Source organism: Mobula hypostoma, chromosome 1, assembly GCF_963921235.1.
Source record: "Mobula hypostoma chromosome 1, sMobHyp1.1, whole genome shotgun sequence".
Classification (NCBI taxonomy): Eukaryota; Metazoa; Chordata; class Chondrichthyes; order Myliobatiformes; family Myliobatidae; genus Mobula; species Mobula hypostoma.
Window position 1 is genome coordinate 38,269,174 of NC_086097.1, and position 23,598 is coordinate 38,292,771.

Sequence of the window (23,598 nt, forward strand, 5' to 3'; positions counted from 1 at the left end):
TGGCTATTTCTGGGCATGTTGCCTTGAAAAAGAATGTTAAATCATAAGACTGACTGTCAAGTAACTTTCAAAGTGAAATAGAAAACGCCATCGAGTTTATAAGAAAAGAGCAGGACGTGGGGGGAGGATTAAAAGGGGCGGATAAAATGAGCTCTTGTCTTGCTGCATTATTCTGTGAAATTTGGTTTGACATTCAAGAGGTGTTCATTATATTAAAGATTGCTCTCTTAAAAAGTGGGAAACTAAGATTTCTGCCTTTCAGTGTACAGTTTAATGTTATTGTGATTTGTGTTTAGTTTTGATCTGCATTTTTTTTAAGAATCAAAGTGTTTATTATCCTCTGTAGATGCTGCCTGACTTGCTAAATTCCTCCAGTATTTTATATGTGATATCAGGAGAACTTCATCTGTTTCATGGCAGGTCTCAGTGTGCTCTTCTATCCAGTTGATTGACAGGGATATCTCTGTTTTAATGTCTCAGTCTGAAGGCTGCTTCTCTGACATTGCTGAACCGCCACACTTGGGCACCAAGATGTCAGCTTGGACATGAGAAAGGTTACTAATTCAGCTTTTTGTTCAGAGGCAGAGGGTGGCACAATAAGAAAATGTTCATCACTAGAGACACAAGAGTCTGCAGACGTTGAAATTCACAGCCAAAAAAACAAACTGGAAGAGCTCAGCAAGCCAAAGTATCTTGGAGGCTAAGGGAAGATGGTCATTTTGGCTTGAGACCCAGTATCAGAAGGGCAATTATTATTGCTGTCTCTGTTCTATAGGGTGGGTTGAATAAGGTTAATAGTCTTAGCTGAGTTTCACAGAGTGAGTAACACTTACCAGTGTAGCAACCACTGAGTCTGACTTTTGAGCAGTCTGAAGGATGTTAATGTGCTCCAATGCTTCACTCCTCAACAGTACTTTACAAAGGTAATAAATTAATAGTCCTTGCAATTACAGCTTGAAGAGATTTCCTTGTTGGATTCCTAGCTGTGGTACTATGTTGGTTAGCTTTACTGGAACATTTCACTGCAGCAATATTTCTTGGAAACTGACAATCAGTGCCTGAATGATAATAATTGGCAGTTGTAATGTTCATTTTAAATTTCTTAAAATGAATCTGTGCCTGGGGCCAGAGAACATGGATGCAAGGTACTCATTTAGTACCTTACATCCATTTTCACTAAGAAGGGCATGGAGGATAGTGATCCCTGGCGGGTACAGCAAGGAGGAGAGGGTTTTGAAGAAGAGTTTTGGTGTGATATATCCCAGGTTGAAAGAAAAGGGAGAAGTTTGCCATTGTTTTGACAGCGATGTTTGCACCCTCTGCCCTTCTTGGGTACAGGAAAATAGCACTGAAAAAGGGATAGAGGGGTAGGTGGAGAGGGATAATTCTAGAAAGGGAATGCAACAGATGAATAACATCAACATAAGAAAAATGTCAGACTGAAATGGGAGAGGTTTAGAGATTTGCTATATTATATGCCCTCTTTAATGCTTTAATGCTGTCCTTGACTTGTCAGCTGTGGTTGTTGCCTCATCCTCCTTTTGAGTACTACTGCTTCTTTGAGATGTATCTATCCTGTGCCTTTTGAATAGCTGCAGGAAACTCCAGGCATTGCTGTTCTGTCATCATCCCTGTTAGAGACCCTTCCAATCAACCTCAGCCAGCTCCTCCCTCATGCCTCTAATTCCCTTTACTCTGCTGTAGTACTGGTACCTCTAAGTTCTCTATTCCAATCTGTTTCATCACATAAACACACAATCTAGAATTACCTTTCTCTTAATGGGCTCAACCACAAGCTGCTCTAGAAAGTCATCTCGTAGGTATTCTACAAATTCCCTCTTGAGATCCAGTACCAACCCAACTTTTCCCAATCGACCTGCATATTGAAATCTGCCATGACTATTGTAATATTGCCCTTGTTACATGACTTTTCTATCTCCCGTTGTAAATTTTTACTCCACATCCTGGCTACTGTTTGAAGAACTGTATGTAACCTGGGATCTTCTTAATCTTAATCTTAATCCAAAATGATAGGAGAAGACAGGAGGGGGAGGGATAGAGCCGAGAGCTGGACAGGTGATAGGCAAAAGGGGATACGAGAGGGGGTGCTGTTGTAGTCTGGCGTACTGACCTCTACCTTGCCGAGGCACAGCGACAACTCGCGGATACCTCCTCTTATTTACCCCTCGATCATGACCCCACTAAGGAGCACCAGGCCATTGTCTCCCACACCATCACCGACTTAATCCGCTCAGGGGATCTCCCATCCACTACTACCAACCTTGTAGTTCCCACACCCCGCACTTCCCGTTTCTACTCCTACCCAAGATCCACAAACCTGCCTGTCCTGACCGACCTATTGTCTCAGCTTGCTCCTGCCCCACCGAACTCATTTCTGCATACCTCGACACTGTTTTATTACCCCTTGTTCAATCCCTTCCGACCTATGTTCGTGACACTTCTCACACTCTTAAACTTTTCGGTGATTTTAAGTTCCCTGGCCCCCACCGCTTTATTTTCACCATGGATGTCCAATCCTTATATACTTCCATCCCCCATCAGGAAGGTCTCAAAGCTCTACGCTTCTTTTTGGATTCCAGACCTAATCAGTTCCCCTCTACCACCACTCTGCTCTGTCTAACGGAATTAGTCCTTACACTTAATAATTTCTCCTTTGGCTCCTCCCATTTCCTCCAAACTAAAGGTGCCGCTATGGGCACCCGTATGGGTCCTAGCTATGCCTGCCTTTTTGTTGGGTTTGTGGAACAATCTATGTTCCGTGCCTATTCTGGTATCTGTCCCCCACTTTTCCTTCGCTACATCGACGACTGCATTGGCGCTGCTTCCTGCACGCATGCAGAACTCGTTGACTTTATTAACTTTGCCTCCAACTTTCACCCTGCCCTCAAGTTTACCTGGTCCATTTCCGACACCTCCCTCCCCTTTCTAGATCTTTCTGTCTCTGTCTCTGGAGACAGCTTATCCACTGATGTCTACTATAAGCCTACTGACTCTCACAGCTATCTGGACTATTCCTCTTCTCACCCTGTCTCTTGCAAAAACGCCATCCCCTTCTCGCAATTCCTCCGTCTCCGCCGCATCTGCTCTCAGGATGAGGCTTTTCATTCTAGGACGAGGGAGATGTCTTCATTTTTTAAAGAAAGGGGCTTCCCTTCCTCCACTATCAACTCTGCTCTTAAACGCATCTCCCCCATTTCACGTACATCTGCTCTCACTCCATCCTCCCACCACCCCACTAGGAATAGGGTTCCCCTGGTCCTCACCTACCACCCCACCAGCCTCCGGGTCCAACATATTATTCTCCGTAACTTCCGCCACCTCCAACGGGATCCCACCACTAAGCACATCTTTCCCTCCCCCCCTCTCTCTGCATTCCGCAGGGATCGCTCCCTACACAACTCCCTTGTCCATTCGTCCCCCCCATCCCTCCCCACTGATCTCCCTCCTGGCACTTATCCGTGTAAGCGGAACAAGTGCTACACATGCCCTTACACTTCCTCCCTTACCACCATTCAGGGCCCCAAACAGTCCTTCCAGGTGAGGCATCACTTCACCTGTGAGTCGACTGGGGTGATATACTGCGTCCGGTGCTCCTGATGTGGCCTTTTATATATTGGCGAGACCCGACGCAGACTGGGAGACTGCTTTGCTGAACATCTACGCTCTGTCCGCCAGAGAAAGCAGGATCTCCCAGTGGCCGCACATTTTAATTCCACATCCCATTCCCATTCTGACATGTCTATCCACGGCCTCCTCTACTGTAAAGATGAAGCCACACTCAGGGTGGAGGAACAACACCTTATATTCCGTCTGGGTAGCCTCCAACCTGATGGCATGAACATCGACTTCTCTAACTTCTGCTAAGGCCCCACCTCCCCCTCGTACCCCATCTGTTTTTATGCACACATTCTTTCTCTCACTCTCCTTTTTCTCCCTCTGTCCCTCTGAATATACCTCTTGCCCATCCTCTGGGTCACACCCCCCCCCCTGTCTTTCTTCCCGGACCTCCTGTCCCATGATCCTCTCGTATCCCCTTTTGCCTATCACCTGTCCAGCTCTTGGCTCTATCCCTCCCCCTCCTGTCTTCTCCTATCATTTTGGATCTCCCCCTCCCCCTCCAACTTTCAAATCCCTTACTCACTCTTCCTTCAGTTAGTCCTGACGAAGGGTCTCGGCCTGAAACGTCGACTGCACCTCTTCCTATAGATGCTGCTTGGCCTGCTGCGTTCACCAGCAACTTTGATGTATGTATCTTCTTAATCTTAGCAGTTTCTTAATTCTACGTGCAAAGATTCTACATCAAATGCCTACCTGCCTGTTATTTCGATAATGTGTGTACGTCAGTGAAAATAAACCTGAATTGTAATTCTGAGTGAATAGTCATAGTCATACTTTATTGATCCTGGGGGAAATTGGTTTTCGTTACAGTTGCACCATAAATAATAAATAGTAATAGAAATAGTAATAGTAATATTACCATTAGTAAATAGTAATAGTCATGGAAATAATAAATAGTAATAGAATAGTAATTGAAAAATAGTAATAGTTAAATAGCAATATGTAAATTATGCCAGTAAATTATGAACTAAGTCCAGGACCAGCCTATTGGCTCAGGGTGTCTGACCCTCCAAGGGAGGAGTTGTAAAGTTTGATGGCCACAGGCAGGAATGACTTCCTATGACGCTCTGTGTTGCATCTCGGTGGAATGAGCCTCTGGCTGAATGTACTCCTGTGCCCACCCAGTACATTATGTAGTGGATGGGAGACATTGTCCAAGATGGCATGCAACTTAGTCAGCATCCTCTTTTCAGACACCACCGTGAGAGAGTCCAGTTCCATCCCCACAACATCACTGGCCTTACGAATGAGTTTGTTGATTCTGTTGGTGTCTGCTACCCTCAGCCTGCTGCCCCAGCACACAACAGCAAACATGATAGCAATGGCCACCACAGACTCGTTGAACATCCTCAGCATCATCTAGCAGATGTTAAAGGTCTCCTCAGGAAATAGAGACGGCTCTGACCCTCCTTGTAGACAGCCTCAGTGTTCTTTGACCAGTCCAGTTTATTGTCAATTCGTATCCCCAGGTGTTTGTAATCCTCCACCATGTCCACACTGACCCCCTGGATGGAAACAGGGGTCACCAGTACCTTAGCTCTCCTCAGGTCTACCACCAGCTCCTTAGTCTTTTTCACATTAAGCTGCAGATAATTCTGCTCACACCATGTGACAAAGTTTCCTACCATAGCCCTGTACTCAACATCATCTCCCTTGCTGATGCATCCAACTATGGCAGAGTCATCCGAAAACTTCTGAAGATGACAAGACTCTTTGCAGTAGTTGAAGTCCGAGGTGTTAATGGTGAAGAGAAAGGGAGACAAGATAGTCTGTTATTTCTGAATACCAGATCTGACTACATGTGAATTCAAGAAACTTATTAAACAGGGCTAGTGGGTCACAACACAACTAACTATATGGGATTTTTTTTTAAAGCAGAGGTCTTACTTTATAATACAAGAATGTGTACTTTATATTCCTGGATACAAGCTGTTCTAGAAAGAGCGAAGAGGAGGTGTAGCAGTATTGATTTGAGAATCTTATTTTGGAGAGATGGTTTCCTGCAATGGCCAAGAATGAAATCTATCAGTTTAAGAAACTATATAGATGCAGTCACTGAGATTATTGTGTTGTTGCCACCAGGGGAAGAGTACTGAGGAATAAATAAACTGAAAATTGAAGAACTGTGCAAAAGCCATGGAGGTCTGAATTATCCATATGTAGATTGAAATAGTAATAATGTAAGGAGTATAGAAACCCTGAGATGTGTAGGAGTTCTGAAATGTATTCAGAAATTTCTTGATCAGCATGTTTCTGGCTCAAAGAGGAAGGCAGCTTGACTGGGTTTAGATCTGCAAAGTGAGTTGGAACTGGATGAAAGAGCAAATATCAACAGGGGGACATTCAGGAAATGGTAAACCCAATGATAAAAGTAATGATTTGGAGAAGGATCAGTTTTGATGGGACCAAAATGCATCTGGCCTTGGTAAATGAGAATCAAAGCTTGTAAACAGAAAACACAACTGAACAAGGGGAGGCCTTTAAACTGGAAGTGTTCATAGCTTTTGCCGGATCCATGGGGGGAGGGGGTAAGGAAATTTGCTAGTGGGTTGATTTAACAGAGGAAAAGAACATGTAGCAGATGTAAAATTGTCAACTCGAGACGGAAAGTACTTCCAAAGAGAAGAACCACAGCTACTCCAATCTATTCATGTAATTAATGCTCCTGTTTCTTGGAATCATTTTAATAAATCGATTCTACAACATATCCTACATTTTTCACATCTGAAAGTCTGCTACCTGGAACTGGACACAGTATTCCAAGTGTGGTTAAAACAATGTTTTCTGAAGCTAGTCAGGAATATCAAACAGATATTAAGTTTCTGTAGGCAGTAATGTTCTGTTGGTAGTATGGAAGGCAAATGGCATTCATTTATCATTTGACAAATTAATTTGGCAGTTGGCATTCATTTCGAGAAGACTAGAATATAAAAGCAGGAATGGAATGCTGAGGTTTTATAAGCCATTGGTGAGACCACATTTGGAGTATTAGCAGTTTTGGGCACTATATCTAAAGGATGTGCTGGTATTGGAGAGGGCAGAGAAAGGTAGCAAGAATGGTCTTGGGATGAAAAGGTTAATATGTGAGGAGTGTTTGATGGCTCCTGGGCATTTACTCGCTAGAGTTTAGAGGGACGAGAGGGGTTACATTAAAACCTACCAAAGGCATAGATAGAGTGAATGTGGAGAAGATATTTACAAAATAGTTGAAGAGCCTAGGACTAGAGGGCACAACCTCAAAAGAAAGGGATGTCCCTTTAGAGCAGAGGTGATGAGGAATATCTTGACCCAGAGGGTAGTTAAATTATGTAATGTGGAGGCTAGGTCATTGGGTACATTTTAAACTGAAGTTGACAGGTTCTTGATTCATAAAGGTGTCAAGGGTTGTGGGGAAAGGGAAAAAGAATGAGTGTGAGAGTCATGATTTAATGTTAAAGCACATTCAGTGAGCTGAATGGCTTAATTCTGCTCCTATGTCTTATGGTCTCATGCTCTTGTGTTTTAAAGATGTGTAGAAGTATTGGTTGCATAGCAAGTAAGTTATTTGATAACTTTAAGGATGCAGCTAACATCCCAAAAATAGGTGCAAGGAAGGCATTAGAAGGGAGGGAAGAACTCTAGGGAAAATTAGTCACTGGCGAATGGTACTATGTAAACGGTTGGAGCCACTAAGTGACAAATCCTTGGGTCCTGATAGACTTCATCCCTGTGGTCTTGCAGGCTAGTGAGTTGATGTTTGCCTTAATTTTCCAAATTCCCTAAATTTGTGAAGATTCGTTTAGATTACAGGTCCCTACCTGAGGTCCACAGACCCCTCGGTTAATGGTAAAGCTCATTAGCATAAAGGTTAGGCACCCCTGCTTTGGATTGAATAATAGCAACTGTAATACCTTACTCCAAAACTGAAATGTGACCGTAAGCAGGAAACTGTAGGCTGTTGAGTGTAACATCTGCATGAGAAGCTTGTTAGAAGTAGGGTGCTTAGAAAAACTGTAGGTAATTGGGCAATGTCAACATGATTTTGAGGAATGAAAATAAAGGTTGATCAGTTTATTGGACATCTGTGAAGAAATAATTTATGCTATGTATAGAGGTGCCCCAATGGATGTTCCTACATTTCCAGAAAGTATTTGATGAGATACTGCATCTTTGACTGTGGCTGGAATAGAAGCTTGGAGGAACATAGAAAATTGCGAAAGGAGCCTGTGAAACCATGGTCCTGCTTCAGCATTTAATGGGATCATGGCAGATCATCTACTTCAGAACCTGAATTCTGCTTTCTCCTATTTCCCTTCATCCCTTTAGCAGTTATGAATAACTTTCTTTTATATATTTGGCCAGGCCTCCAGTGTCTTCTGTGGGAGAGGATCCCACCGTTTCAGCATCTGGATGGAGAAACTTTTCCTCTTGTTGATATTAAATGGGAAGCTCTATATCCTGATGTTTCAGCCCTTTGTTCTGGACTCTTCAGGAATTGGGGACATCCTTGTGGCCAGTCAGTATTGTCTGTTAGAATTTTATAGGTTTCTATGGGATAACCCCTCAGCCTTAAGAATATCAGTGAATGCAGGCCTGCACCAAACCCACGAATCAATATTGCTTTCCCTCCAGGTCCTTTCTTGAATAAACAGACAAAAAAAAAGCGCACAGCTCCAGATCAGGTGGCACCAAGGTCTTCTGTAGCTGCAATGACATCCCTGCTCCTCTATTCCAATAATCTTGTAAAAATGGCCAACATTTCATTTGTCTTCCAAACTGTGCTGCACCTGAATGTTCACTTATAGCAACTGGTGTACAAAGGTACTCGGATAATAACCTTTGATGCCATTACTAATTAAGAACTTATCAACCTCCACTTTAAGTATACCCAATGACGAGACATCTACAGCTATCCAAGGTAATGAATTCCCCAGATACGTCACCCTCTGGCTAAAGAAATTCCACTGCATCCTTACTCTGAAGCTGTCTGTTCTTAGACTCTTGCACTATTAAAAACATCCTCCACGTCAAAACTCACATGCAACAAGACTTGCTCTTTTTATTAGTTCCAGCTCTTGCACAGATGTTGTTCTCACTACTCCAAAGTGGAAACATTCCTAGATATTTCATCAGTTTTGTTTTTGAATTCAAAGATCTTCTGCTCATGAATTCATGCTAATTCTGTACACATACTGTTGTAGCAGAATTACAGTTTAGTCACAGGGCCGTGGTGGATGGAAGATGGCAGATATCCCACCTCTCCTGGAAGTTCCGGGAGTCTCCCGCATATTGATAGTGGCTCCCTGATGCCCGCAAATTATATACAATATCCTGGAAATCAATTTTTTTTTTCAAGAGAGAGTGAGCACCATGGCAGTGTGTTTCAAAAAAAGAAAATATAAAACGTACTTCACCCCTGACTACACTAAAGTGTACCCCTGTCTAATAGGGGTCAAAAATAATGACAGTGTTGCTTGCTGCACTGTTTGCAACTTTTCTATTGCCCATGGTGGGTTAAGACTGTAAAAGACATGTTTGAGGTGAGTTTAACAGGTATCATTCATTCATTGGCATAACTGATGTTGTTTAAACTAGCTGGATAGCTGCTAAGGAGCTGCTCTATTACAGACATCCCACCTCTCCCGGAAATTCCGGGAGTCTCCTGCAAATTGATGGTGCTACCTCCCTGAAATGAGTTTTTGCCGGGTTGGATGTCTGAGATATAGATGTGGAGTTAAGAATAAAGTAGATTTGAAAAGAAGTTGTGTATCATGAGTGAAAACAACAGACTTTACAAATAGGGAAAAGAGAGCTCCACCTGGAAATTTCTAATCCATAGTGCTAAAGAAGACTCAGGATTTTTGACAAAACAGTAGTATGGTAAAAGGGATGATTAAATAGTTATTAAAATAGGAAGTTGGATTAGGCCCAAGAGCTTATTATTAACTTGGTTGAAGAAGAATTTCAGAATCACACGATGAAAATGCACCAGGAGTGAATTTGACTTTTATTAAAAATCTGAGTTATAATTTACCGGATCTTACAGTGACACAGGAGGCAGCCATCACGATATGTTAAGTTCCTAAAGCCTGATGGAATCCATCGCAGGCTATTGGCCTTGTCAGAGGTCTTTGTATCCTTGTCAGCCACAAACAACGGCCCAGAGGACTGGATAGTAGTCAATGTTGTTCCTTTATGTAAGATAGACAACAGGGACAAACCTGGTCTGGTGAATCTTGCATCAATGCTGGGGAAATTGTTAGAGAGGGATCTTAAGGATAGGATTTACATGCAACTCGGAAAGCTTGGACTTGTTAGGGATGGTTGTGAAGGTAGGACAGTAGATGTAGTACACATGGTCTTTAGAAGTCTTATCCAGAAGATTATGGCACGTGAGAACACGGGGACTTGGCAGATTGGATTCAAAATTGGCTTGGCTATTACAAGACATAGGGTAGTAGCAGATGTTGTTAATCTGACTAGAGTTCTATAACCTGTGGTGTTCCGAAGAGATCAGTGCTGGGAGCGTGTTTTTTTTTTGTGTGATAAATATAAATAAGTTGGATGAAAATATAGGTGGGCAGCTTGGTAAGTTTGCAGACACACAGAAAATTGGTAGTGAGGAAAGTTGTGAAACGACATAGATCACTTGGAAATATGAGTGTAGAACTGGCAGGTACAGTTAAATCTGGACAAGTATGAGATGTTGTCCTTTTGTGGGGGGGGGGGGTGAAATCCAGTGAAAGAGGAAAATGTACAGTAAATGATAGAAGCCTAAGCACCTGATGTTCACAGGGATTTTGGGGTACAAGTCCAAATTGAACAGTCATGATGTAGCTCTTTTAAACTGTAGTTAGGCTACATTTGTGTCTGGTGGGGTTGTTGCTGCACTACTGAAAAGATCTGGGGGCACTTAAGAGAGCACAGAAGGGGTTCACCAGGATGTTGCCTGGATTAGAAAGTAATAGTCATAGGGCAAGGTTGTACACAATTTGATTTTTCTCTGCAGTTCTGGAGGCTGAGGGGTGACTTAAGAGAAATATAAAATTATGAAAATGTAGGAATGTCAAAATCCTAGGTTTGAGTGAGAAGGGAAACATTTTTAAGGAGTCCTACAGGCAAGTTTGTTTTTAGAGCTGTAGGTGTCTGGAATGTGCTGCCAGAGGAAGTGTATCATATATAATAGCAAAGTTTGAGGCATTTAGACAAGTACATGAACAGACAGAATAGAGGACCAAGTGCAGATCAATGGGAAGAGTTTGAAATGGCATCATGGACTGAAGGGCTTTTGCTGTGCCCTGATGCATTGTTTACTTCAGCCCATGAAATCCATGAAGCAAGCCACTTAGTCCAATATCTAATCTCTATGCATCCCTTTTACCTCAGCAGTTTATTCTCTCCCGTATATGCCCCTCAATTCCCCTTTGATTCTTTTTGCCATTTACCTAGAGTAAAGGGATTCCAAATGACCTACTAGCCTGCCTTTGGAGATTGACGAGGAAGCTCACATGGTCATGGAAAGAATGTACAAGTTCTTCTTCAAACCTCGGTTCCTGGAGCTCTAAGGCCAGCAGTACTAGGTATTGCCTGATATTAGTTGTGCATTCTAATTCTAGTGAAATACTAGGTAAGAGATTCTAATGGAAGTATTACAAGAGACTAGATGTATTTTAAAATGGTGTCTGGATGAGCATAATAGGAACAACAAATAGACGTGGCATCAGATAAAATGTTAGAATGATGACCAGGTGAGTAGAAATGTTCCTGCACCCAATGAGTAGTGGGGTTACCTGCAATAAACCCTGCGGTGCAATAGACTGGATGCAGACATTTGTGGCATCGGAAATGTGTTGCGCGTATGATCAGGTTGGAGATGGCCAGCAGCCACAGACTGTGTTAGACCTGCAGTGTGGTCATGGAAGGAGGCCCAGAGTCTGGCGAAGTTTGGATGGTGGTGGGGTAGGGAAGGTTACAAGTTGAATTGGTGATAGAGATTGGAGTCAGAACCTACATCACACAGTTGATTTTCGGCCTGGAGATCTGAGAATGCTAGCTGGGTTGCTGCAGTGCGTGATGTTAGGGTATGGCTGGAGTAAGCTGAGATATTTGCTGGTTGGTTTCATGGTGTGCCCATTTACTTCATTGTGGGGATGCTTGTAATTTCTAGCCTCAACTATTTAGGTAGATAATCTTGATTCAGATGTTCAGTTTTACAGGTGTTCAGGACAAGATGAGAAACTTTTTTTTAAAAGAAGTGAATTAATTGATGAAATCATTGGTAGATGTAATTTATTTCCTGTGCGTGGAGCAATTCCTTCATAAATTTGGTTTTGTTTTTCTTGTTTTCCTTGCAGATATTTGATATTTCTTGGGACTTGCACCAGCCAAACAAAATGATCAGCTGTGGTGTAAAACACATCAAGGTACAAATGAAGAAATTGGCGCATTTTCATGTTTCTTCTTTCCTCTGACCTCGAATAGTTATCTGGACATCCCACGGCAAAATACTTCTCGAGTAAATGGTTATTGAGCAGATGCATTCCCTGTTCATCACTTTATTCAGCTGGCTAATTTTACAACTTTCTGTAGCTTTTAGTCCTGTGCAGTAGCTTTCTCTCTCCCTTCCTCCCCCCCACCCCCCAGTAGATAGTGATGTAGCCTATTAGAATGCTCTCCACAGTACATCTATAGAAGTGACAAAACTCCTAATAAAATATAGTCACTGTCTTGCTGCCTTTATAACTGCATTGATATGTTGGGACCAGGTTAGGTCCTCAGATCTTGACACCCAGGAACTTGAAATTGCTCATTCTTTCCACTTCCGATCCCTCTGAGGATTGGTATGTGTTTCCTTGCCTTGCCCTTCCTGAAGTCCACAATCAGCTCTTTGGTCTTGCTGACATTGAGTGCAAGGTTATTTCTGCGACACCACTCAACTAGCTGGTCTATCTGAGATTCTACCAGCAATGGTTGTATCACAGCAAATTTATAGATGGCATTTGAGCTATACCTAGCCACACAGTCATGGGTATAGAGGGAGTAGAGTAATGGGTTGAGCAAACACCCAAGGTGTGCCAGTGAGGAGAAGATGTTATCTCCAATCCACAAAGATTGTGGTCTTCTGCTTAGGAAGTCAAGGATCCAATTGCAGAGGGAGGGGCAGAGGCCCAGGTTCTGTAGCTTATTGACTGTGGGAATGATTATGTTAAATGCTGAACTGTAGTTAACGATCAGCTTCCTGACATAGTTCTGGCAAATGGAGTGCAGACCAATGTGAAATTGATTGTTTTGACAGGAATATGGAGCTTATTATAGAAATTGTGAGAGAGTACACACCCCTTTGTGATGTAGGAGAGTCCAAGTATACCCCAGTGCATCATTTGCTTAGGGCTGGTATACAGGTACAACAGATAATTAGAATTGATAATTATTTTAGCATTGACAGCTAGGAGAATGGAATACAAAAATGAGGAGATTTAGCTTCATTTATGGGTTGTTCGCATTAGGAATACTGTTTTACTATTGGTTTCATTATTTAGGAAAATTGTTCTTCCTGGAAGTAATTCAGGGACCTATCACCAGTCTGATACCTGGAATGTTAGGTGGTTGGAGGGGGGGTGGGGGAGAAGAGTTGATAGTTGAATGAGAAGGAAATGGACAGTTCAGACTTCTAGAATGTAGAAGAGTTTTTTTAAAAAATGTGATTGAATCATTTAAGTTGCAGAGGGAAGATGTAGAGAGATTATTTCCTTTTGTGGTAGAATCTAGAACTGTTTTAAAGTACAGTTTTGTTTATTAAAAAGGGAAGTTAATGATTTTTATTTTGCTCTCAGGGCCATAAGGTTTTCCTCAAAGGGCAGTTGAAGGGAATTTATCTACTGTAAAACTATTTAGATACTTGATAAGCAAGAAGTGAAAATCGCCATGTATAGATGATGTTGCAGATCTAAGGTTACAAGTTAGATCGACCATGAGGAGGCTAAAGGTGCTAAGATGCCAACTCCTGCTAATTCATATGCACTGAAACCTGAGCCACCTGCTATATTCCTAATTCTGAGTGATTAGTGTATTTAAATAATGCACCAAATTATTTTAAGTGATCTTAATAAGATCCAAATCTCTTGTAACAAAGATTTAAACAGAATTATGATCAGAGTAATAGGAATTTAAACTATACTTCCTTGAACTTCAATATTTTATAAACCTAGATATATTTGGTTCTGAAATCCAAATTGAGTAAAAAAAATAATAATTATGAAAAGGAGCTAACAGAGCTTTGTCTTCCTGTCTTGGATAAATCAAGCAGCGACAAAGAGGTGGATTCTTTTCATCATAGGAAGCTTATTTTAATTGGGCAGATGCAGACTGCAGATGCTGGAATCTGGATCAAAATCAAACTGCTGGAGGAACTCAGCAGATGAGTGGCATCTGTGGAAGTAGAAGGATAGTTAACATTCAGGTTTGATGTGGTGTCTTGATCCAAAATGTCAACAATACCCATGCCTCCATGACTGCTGACTGAGTAGCTGAGTTCGATCAGTACTATGCTTTTACTTCAATTATGGCAGATTCCATTAAGTTTGTTTAAGCAAATGGCAAGTCTGTGTCTACAGAAACGAAAGGAATAAATCATACAGGTATGTATCAAAATGTAAAGCTTCTGTAATTATGTAGAGTTCCTTATCCAAAGAAACTTCCTTTCTAAAATTTAGTCATTGTTCATAATAATATTGGTAAAATTACTTTTGAAGTTGGTGTTTTTGAAGAAATTGGGAATAGACTATTCTGCCCCTCAAGCCTCCTCTTCAGTTCAACACAATAATAACTGATCTTCATCTTCAGCATAATTTCCCTTCCCTGTCTCCATTATTACTTTCATATCCAAAAATCAATCAATCTCAGTTTTGAATGAAAACTGCCCTTTGAGGTAGAGAATGCTGAAGATTCACCATGCTCTGTGTGAAGGAATATCTCTTTCAAGCACTCCTAAATAGCAGATCCCCTGGTTTTGATTCAGACCTATAGTACTGGATGACTCGGCAAGTAGAAAAATCTGCCCTGCTTCCATATCTGGTTTCAATGAGGTCACCACTCATTCTTACAAAGTTTAAAGAATAGAAGTCTAGCCTCCTTAACCTGTTCTCCTGCAGCCAACTGCCAGGAATCAACATAGCAAATATCCATTCTTTAGATTGTATACAGTGCTCTCCAGCTCCCTTTGTAATTGTAGAAAGGCGTTTTTACTCTAATCCTCTCGCATTTAAGGCCAATGTACTGTTTTCTGTTTGTCTGCTGCTCCTGCATGTTAGCTTTGTTAGGTCTCTATCCATGTCAACAATGAGCAACCTGTAACTAATTTTTAAGAAATCATTATTACTGACTTGTTCTTTCAAAAAAAACCTTGTATTTCCACATTACACTCCATAAGCTGTGTTGTTGTTCAATTGCTCATCTTGTCATAGTCATAGAAAAGAAACAGGCCCTTTGGCCCATCTCGTCAATGCCAAACTATTTAATCTGTATACTCCCATCACCCTGCACCAGAACCATAGCCCTCATACCTCCACGTTCATGCACCTATCCAAACTTCTCTTAAACTTCGAAATTGAGCTCATGTGCCCCACTTACACTGGTAGCTCATTTCACACTCTCACAACCATCTGAGTGAAGAGAGTTCTCCTCATATTCCCCTTAAACATTTCACCTTTCACCCTTAACCCATAATCTCTGGTTGTAGACCCCCCCCCCCAACCTCCGTGGAATAAGCCGACCTATGGCCCTCATTATTTTGTATACCTCTATCAAATCTCCTGTTAATCTTCTACATTCCAAGGAATAAAGTCCTCCCTACTCAATCTTTCCTTGCAACTCAGGTCCTCTAGACTCAGTAATATCCTGGTAAAGTTTCTCTGCACTCTTTCAGCAATATCTTGTACAACTTCAACATAACAACCCATCTGCTGTTACTCAGTGTTTTGACTTATGAAGGCCAATGTGCCAGAAGCTTTCTTTACACCATTTTCTACCTGTGATGCCATCTTCAAGGTATTATGGACCTGTATTCCCATATTCTTTCGTTCTACAGCAGTTCTCAGTGCCCTGCCCTTCACTGTGTAAGATCTACCCTGGTTGGTCCTGTCAAAGTGCAACACCTCACACTTATCTGCATTAAATTCCATATGCCAGTGTTCTGTACATTTTTTTTTCCAGCTGGTCCAGATCCCTCTGCAAGTCATGATAGCATTCCTCGCTGTTCACTACGTCCTTAATCTTGGTGTCATCCACAAATTTGCAGAGTTGTCTGTATCCTCTTGAAGCTGCTTTGTAATTTCATTATGATCTGAATTCCCATGTCATTTTAGATCACCAGAAAACTGAAAGCTTAATTTAATCTTCATCACATCCTTTATTACAGATTCCAATTTATTCCCATCTAATGATGTCACTCTCAGATCAGTAGTTCCCTCTACTTTTTCTCTCCTGCTTTAGAGATTTGCATCTCATTTGCTATCTTCCAATCTGCAAGATTCATTTGGAATCTGTGAAATTTTGAAAGATGCTAACTAGAGTTTTGCCAATTTCCATTGCAAGTCTTTGGAATGGAGATCTTTGAACCCTTGGGAGTTGTTTTCTGGGTCATTAGCTTCATTATTTTCTTTATTCATTTCTTTTTATTTCTTATCTTTTTGTCTTGCTTTCATGTTTGCACTGTATCTTGGATATTCCTTTGTCTTTTTGAAGAAAGGCACAAAGTATTTATTTAGCTCCCCTGATATTTCCTTGCTCTCCATCTAAGTCTGTAAAGAACCCATATTTGTCCTCACTAGCTTTGTTTCTTTTTGCAATAGAAGCTTTTTTTTTTAACCAGCTGATATATTCCTTGTTGCTTTGCTCTCCTGTTTTATTTTCCTTTATTTTATCCCTTATTGAATTCTCTAACACTACCACTTAAAGATTAGTCATTCCTTAGCAGGCCATGCTATGATGACACCTGTTGAGAAGTCAGAAAGATCACATGCATCCATAAATCTAGAAAATTATTTTGGTTCCCTGATTTTTGTTTTTATCCAGTTATTCAACTGTTTAAAATCAAGGACAAGGTTAGGCAATGCACTATCAATAAATATTTGGTCATAACATATATTAGCAACGGTCACCTCAATTTTGCAGTCAGCAGTAAATTTGGAGATTTGTGGGCAACTTTATTGTCTGTGTGATGTGAACATCCCTATCTTTGATGGACAATGTTGTTATTTAGTGCTGCAGATGGAATATCCATTTCACATTGCTTTCAAGTTGGCTGAGCACCAAATTTCATTTAAAGAAAATCTGACACAGCAATATGTTTCAATATTCTAAGCTGAAATATTATTCACTTATTTGTCATCACAAATTCTGTAATCTGCCATCAAACATGCTTTTATTTAAAATGACTTGGCACTGGCTCTTACTACAGAAACAATCTGGAATAACAATTTCTGTGCATTTGTTACTGAAAGTTATAATTTCTTTTCCTTTTCCAGTTTTGGAATTTATGTGGGAATACCCTATCAGCAAAGCGGGGTGTATTTGGCAAAACTGGAGAGCTCCAGACTATTTTGTGCCTGGCCTGCGCACGTGATGAGATTACTTATTCAGGAGCATTAAACGGTGACATTTATGTGTGGAAGGGGGTTAATCTTGTGCGAACTATCCACAACGCACATGGAGTAAGTATGCATGTTTGGAACTGTACTGCTCTGAAATGGAAATATGCCAAAGCAAGACATTTGTCGACTACTTTTAATTAATTTTGTGGTTTCTCTTGGAAACTGGAATTACAATATCTGAAAGTGACTGATATTTGTAGCTTCACTTGGAAGGTGAACTACAAAATTTAATTTACTACATTGAAATTTATTCCACCATGCATGCAACTTTCATGTGCAGAATTTCAGTAATGAAAGCTAAAGATGCACAAAGGGTCTACACGTATCTGAAAACACTTTAAAGTTTTGCATATGTGATGATATTCTGATGAAGGATCAAACAATGTAACATGCTTTTTTTCCTCTCTGTGACAGATGCCAATAGGCTTTCAGTTTAGAAAAAATAGGGAATTGCTATTGATGACACATGTTTAAAAGCAGTAGTCCCAAACTGGACAGCTGAGTTGGGAATGGTGGGGACTGAAAGAGGACCTATGGTTGCAGAAGTGATGATCTCGGTCTACTCAAGCCCCACAAAATTTTACTCAATAGTATATCTAGTTATTTCCAGTAAGTTGCTACCTAGACAAGCAGCCTGAATAACTGGTACAGGAAAAGCTCCAGAGGAGAGAACATCATGATTGCAGGTAGTGGACCAGTGCTGGATGGCTGAATCTCTAATGGCCTAGGGGTTGCAAAGATTGTGGCAAGAGAGGGATAGAAGAGAAGTGAGGGAGAAATGTGACTTGGGGGACCTAAAGAGGAAGTACTTTTCCTTCTATCTTTAATCTCTTTCACGCTGAAGAACTTGGCGCCACCGTTGCATAGTGGTTAGCATGGCGCTATTGCACCTCAAAGCGTCTGAGTTCAGAGTTCAATCCCAACATCCTCTGTCAGGGGTTTGTACATCTCCCCCCCCCCCCCCCACCTCCCCGGGACTATGTGGGTTTACCTCAGGTGCTCTGGTTTCTTCCCACAGTCCAACGATGTACTGGTTAGTACGTTGTTTGGTCATTGTAAATTGTTCCAGGATTAGGCTAGTGTTAAATTGGAGGTTGCAGCTGGAAAGGCCCATTCCATACTGTATCTCTAAATATGTAAACAAATAACTTGCAACACTTCAGCGACATAGATTTCTAAAGCCTGTAAGTCTATTTGGTCAGAGTTAAACCTGAAAGACTGAAGTGTGACATGCAACTTCACAGTATCGAAATGACCAAGTCAGCTGCAAGATGTAGGTTGCAGGTTTGGGGCCTCCATCCCATATACAGTTTGGGGCCTTACTGCGAACACTCATCTGCATTGCTTCACTGACTACATTCAACAATGTTGTTCTTTTTTAAATTTTACTCTGTCCCCTGTGTTTCTGCATTCTGTCTCCAGTTTCATGTGGGGGGAGAAAAACAAAAATTGTGTTGTTTGCATAGTTCTAATCAGCTAAATAATAAGCCTTGCCGTTGTTAAATTAGCTGTTTTTTTTACTGTTCACTACTAAGTTTAATGCCCCAACAATAGCAATATATGACTGTTGCTGTTTATTGTAGTATTTGTAAATGCACATTAATGAAATGTCAAAGTACCTTCTCTGAAATTCTATGAATAAAGACAATGTTGTTTTTTTAACTTCATAGGTGTAACAAACTAACAATATTTAATTTATTCAGTCAGGAATCTTCAGTATGAATGCCTGTGAAGAGGGATTTGCCACAGGAGGCCGTGATGGTTGTGTTCGCCTTTGGGATTTAAGTTTCCAGCCTATCACTTTAATAGATCTCAGGGAAACTGATCAAGGGTACAGAGGTAAAGATAACCTGTTTCTGTTGAATATTTTTATTCCACTTAATAGCAAAGATTACTGAATGAGACAGCTCCTAGATTATGTAAGTGTATATCTTGAGGTTAAGTTAATGTATATATATTTTTAAAGTACTTGCTGTTCACAAATCTTGCATCTTAAATTGAAGGTATTAGTAAATTTATTCCAAAAGATCTTGACCATGAATTTTGTAGAATTTGTTAATAAATAATTCTCCCCTTTAAAAACCTTTTCTAACTTGGAAGAGGTCAGAGAATTAACTCCTGAGCCCTCTTCCATCACCCTCATTATCCTTCAATTGCAGTTCAAACAATTCAGTCAGTTTTATTACCTGCATGATGTGAAATTTGCTTTGCAGCTGTGGTACAAGTGCAGACAATAAAATCTAAAAATCACTACAACACTGCAAACAAAAAGAGCATAATGTGGCAATGTTCATGGGTTCATGAACTGTCCAGAAATCTAATGGTGGAGGAAAGGAAGTTATTCTTAAATCTGAGTATGGATCTCCTGGCTCCTCAACCACCTTCATGATGGTAGTGATGAGAAGAGGGCATGTCCTGGGTGAAGAGTGTCTTAATGATGGACATCGCCTTCAGGTATTGAAGATGTCCTCTGGTGGAGAGGCTGTGTTGAGAAGAGTGAGTCTGGCACCCTATGCAGCCTTTTGCAATCCTGTGTATTGGAACCTGTTGTGAGTCCATTTGTAAGTCTGTGGTAAGAAAAATTATAGCTATTTTTCTATGAATCTTTCTGTTGGCTTACCAAAATATTTTCTTTCATGTAGTAGACTTTTTTTTGCAAGTACCTAAGCAGTTAGGCAAGGAAGAGTTAATAAGATGAGGTGATTGTCCTTTACTAGAGTTTAATTCAGGAGAGTGAAATAACGAAGTAAACAAAAATGTGCTTATCACCAGCAAAATGAATTCCAGATTGTGTAGTGTTAATTCATTTTTGGTTTCCCAATGTTTAAACCACGTACTCCAAGTAGACAAAGACTATCAGGTTACCAATGGAGTTAGTTCTAGTTTTGAAGACCTTGACAATTAACCCCTTTGAAGAGGTTCTTCGCCTCCCTCCCAAAGAGAACCAGGATGGGTTTAATGGGTAAGATCAAGAGATTCTGAAGCCGATTAGCCACAAGTGTAAGGTGTTCCCGGAGATCAGAAACCTCCAACATGTCGCAAGGGAAAATTAACAGCTCTACACATAAATGAATGCCGAGCTGCAACAGAAAATCTATGAACTGAAGAACAAATGATGGGTGAAGAGTGCAAGTGGTCACACAGGTCACCAACACCATGACGTACAGATTCTTCTGTGCTGTTGATGTCATCCATGGTCCTATTTTACTGAGATGTGAGAACAGGTAAGCCTGTTAGGTACAGAGGCAGTTAGCACTTGCTGGAAGGAATGCCTGGAAAATCTCCCTCAACAAACTATCTGGTTCAGTCTTGCCACTCTTCCTGACCAACAGGAAGTTGAGAAAACCAGTTACAAAATAAGGCCGGAGGGACAGATAATATCCTTGATGAGGGTTTTAAAATTTGGCAGTAAGGGAGCCAAATTTATAACCTTGTTTCCCACATTTAGGATATGCTGGAGGATATCTAAAGTACTGTAGTCATGATTATCTTCAAGAAAATTAAGTATGATAGCTACAGTGGAGTTTTCCTGATGTTGGTACAGGAAAATTCATTGACTGGGTTTTGTGTGGGACTGAAGAGGGAGGGAGGAGAAGATGGCGGCGCGACACAGCACGTACAGCCGTTCCGAATGAATATCGATATGTGTAACTAGGGGCCATGCATCAATCCGGATTTGATGGGGATAGCCGTGAAGCGCAGAGGAACATCTGGAGAAACTTCTGAAATGCCTGCTTCACTGCCGCTGCTACTGTGCGATCGAGAATCTCCGGAGATGAAGGCCCCAAATCCTCGGCTTTGCGTATCGCCTGTTGCCGGGGCCAGGGTCAAAGCGCTTGGCAGAGATGGCGCTTGGTGCATCAGTGTCGAATAGGTGGTCGGAGGCTTGGAGTTTTTCGGACGGACTCGGAGTTGGACTGTGGTCGGATGCTTCCGGGATGCTGCATCAGCAAGTTAGCAGCGCTGGAGGTTTACCGTCTGCGTGAGATGATGGGACTTTCGAGAGACTCTGAGACTTTTACTGTGCCATGGTCTGTTCTTATCAAATTACGGTATTGCTTTGCACTGTTGTTACTATATGTTATAATTATGTGGTTTTTGTTAGTTTTTAAGTCGGTTTGTCATGTTTTCATGATATTATTCTGGAAAAACATTTTCATCATTTCTTAAATGCATGCATTACTAAATGACAATAAAGGGGACTACATGTCCTCATAATCATAAGAGCTGTTTCCTCTCGAGACTGGATGGAGATGATCTATATTATATGACTGCAAGGAATGAAATGGAAGAAACAATGCCAACCCACTGTTCATAGCCTTGTTTCCCAAAATTGAATGGGATTCTGGGTTATCTGAAAATTTTGGCTGTCTGCAAAAATTTGTCCCTATCTTGTGTTTTTTTTTAATGATGACACACCCATGATCCTAATCAGCAGACAGGCAGATTCAATCTCACTGCAGACTGGTGTTGAAACATCTTAATGCTTCTGCTGTCTTTGTCACCATAGTGCTGTATCTCACTTCCCTGATCTTCCCATAGGATTGGAAATAACCTACAGAACTAAGTAGAAACTGTACAGTCTCAGTCACTTCCAGTCCAAAGGCCAGGACACCTCAGTCTCCATGGTCAAGCTGTCCAATGTAATTAGAAGCTGACTCTCCTGTCAATGTCAACTCATACAGTGAAACTTATGGGATGATTAGCCTTGCATTTAACATCTACCAACCTGCTGTTCAACACCACCCTCTGACCACAGAAAACATGTTCCATTTCCTTTATCTCAGGAGCCCCCTCAGTGAGGGTAGATAGTGATGCATTTCATTATTGCCTTATAGTATTAGCATGGCACTAATTGAGATCAAGACTTCCTTAAGTTTCAAAAAAATGGTCCAATTCAATCCAGAAAAATTACTGTCAGAGTAAATGATCAAGACTTAAAAACTGGAATAAATATCATTGCCTATCAGGTAATGGTGGCAACCCCTGTGTTTGAGACATGGATTATTTGCAGCAGACACCTCACAACACTGCAGTGATGCCATCAGTGCTATTTCCAGAAAATGAACCGATCTACTGGCAGGATAAGTAAACCAATATCAGCATTCCCTCAGCCACAATTGCACTTGGGTTTTGTTAAGTAACCCTGTTGCATTTGTGTGCCTAACACCACCCCCCATAAGAGACTACTTCTCCCATGACGGAGTTCCACAGAGACCTCACCTGACAGATTGAGGAAAAGAATCATAAACTTTCTTAAAACTATCTTGGCAATATCTTCACAAACTCTTGGAAATTTCTAGCTTCTGAGCATTTAGCGGAAAAGGAGCATTTAATGTGGCACTGAGAGCCTAGAGTCTGTACAACAGAAGTGCAGAAGCTTGGGAGAAATGGCAGAAGGTGGCAAGTTACCTACTTATCCACTTCACCAATTTACCACCCACCTGTAGTGGGCAATCTATGGATCCTGCATTGACCTCATCAGTCCCCTCAGAATTGCAAGTTATCATCGATCCCGAGGATCGACATAAGAGAGAGAAATTCGGATTTGGTTTAATGGAGTTGTACTGACTGCAATTGTTTCTCCCTGGACTGTAGAATTTAAGTGGATCTGTAATAAGTAAATTTGTAGTTAATGAGACTGAGTTCAGCATGTCAATTTTTTAATGTAAGTCTCTACAATGCAACAACAAAAAAACAGTAAAAATAGTTTTATACAGTGCAAAACAAACATAACAAATGTACAGTTCATAACAATTAAGGAAAGCACCCATAGTAGAATTGTATAAAGTTAGTTACCACCCCATCCTCCCACTACCCAACTCCAAGCCAACCTTATGATATATAGAAAAGTTCATCAGAACTTTTATCATCACAGAGCTGTATTTATAAAAAGGTATATTGCCTACTACCTGAGCTATAATGTGTTTACACATTAAAAAACCAGTAAGTCTTAACCGAAAGAAGCTTGAAGTAAGGGATTTTAATGCAAAAGAAAAAAAAAGGATGGATAAACCCTTAATCTAAACAGGAATTATGAAAATATTCAAGAAAAGGTCCCGACACCTTTTGGAAATTTTATGTCCGAATTAAGAAGTGAATAATGAATCTTTTCGAAGCAGGACATAATGTCTCTGAGCCATTGAGCATGAGTGGGTGGGGCAACATCTCTCCACTTAAGAAGGACTGCAAGTCTGGCCAAAGGAGAGGCAAAAGACAATGTACAACGTTTAGTTGGATTCAGGATGCGTGTCAACTTTTCTCGAGGTGCTGAAAAGAGCAATCGGAGGGTTAGGTTCCAAATAGCAATTAAGTATATGGGATAAAGTTT

The 23,598-nt window shown here is 41.0% G+C and overlaps 1 protein-coding gene across 3 annotated transcripts in view; it reads left to right on the plus strand.

Moving 5' to 3' along the window:
• LOC134345709 (echinoderm microtubule-associated protein-like 5) overlaps positions 1 to 23,598 on the plus strand; it is a 188,807-nt gene that overhangs the window by 33,198 nt on the left and 132,011 nt on the right. For all 3 annotated transcript variants that reach the window (XR_010017752.1, XM_063046827.1, XM_063046813.1), the window contains exons 4-6: positions 11,973 to 12,041; positions 17,142 to 17,327; positions 18,971 to 19,106. Coding sequence is in view for 2 of the 3 variants with exons in the window: in XM_063046827.1 (XP_062902897.1) it covers positions 11,973 to 12,041; positions 17,142 to 17,327; positions 18,971 to 19,106 (391 nt within the window). In the remaining variant the exon portion in view is untranslated. The remainder of the gene's footprint in view (positions 1 to 11,972; positions 12,042 to 17,141; positions 17,328 to 18,970; positions 19,107 to 23,598) is intronic.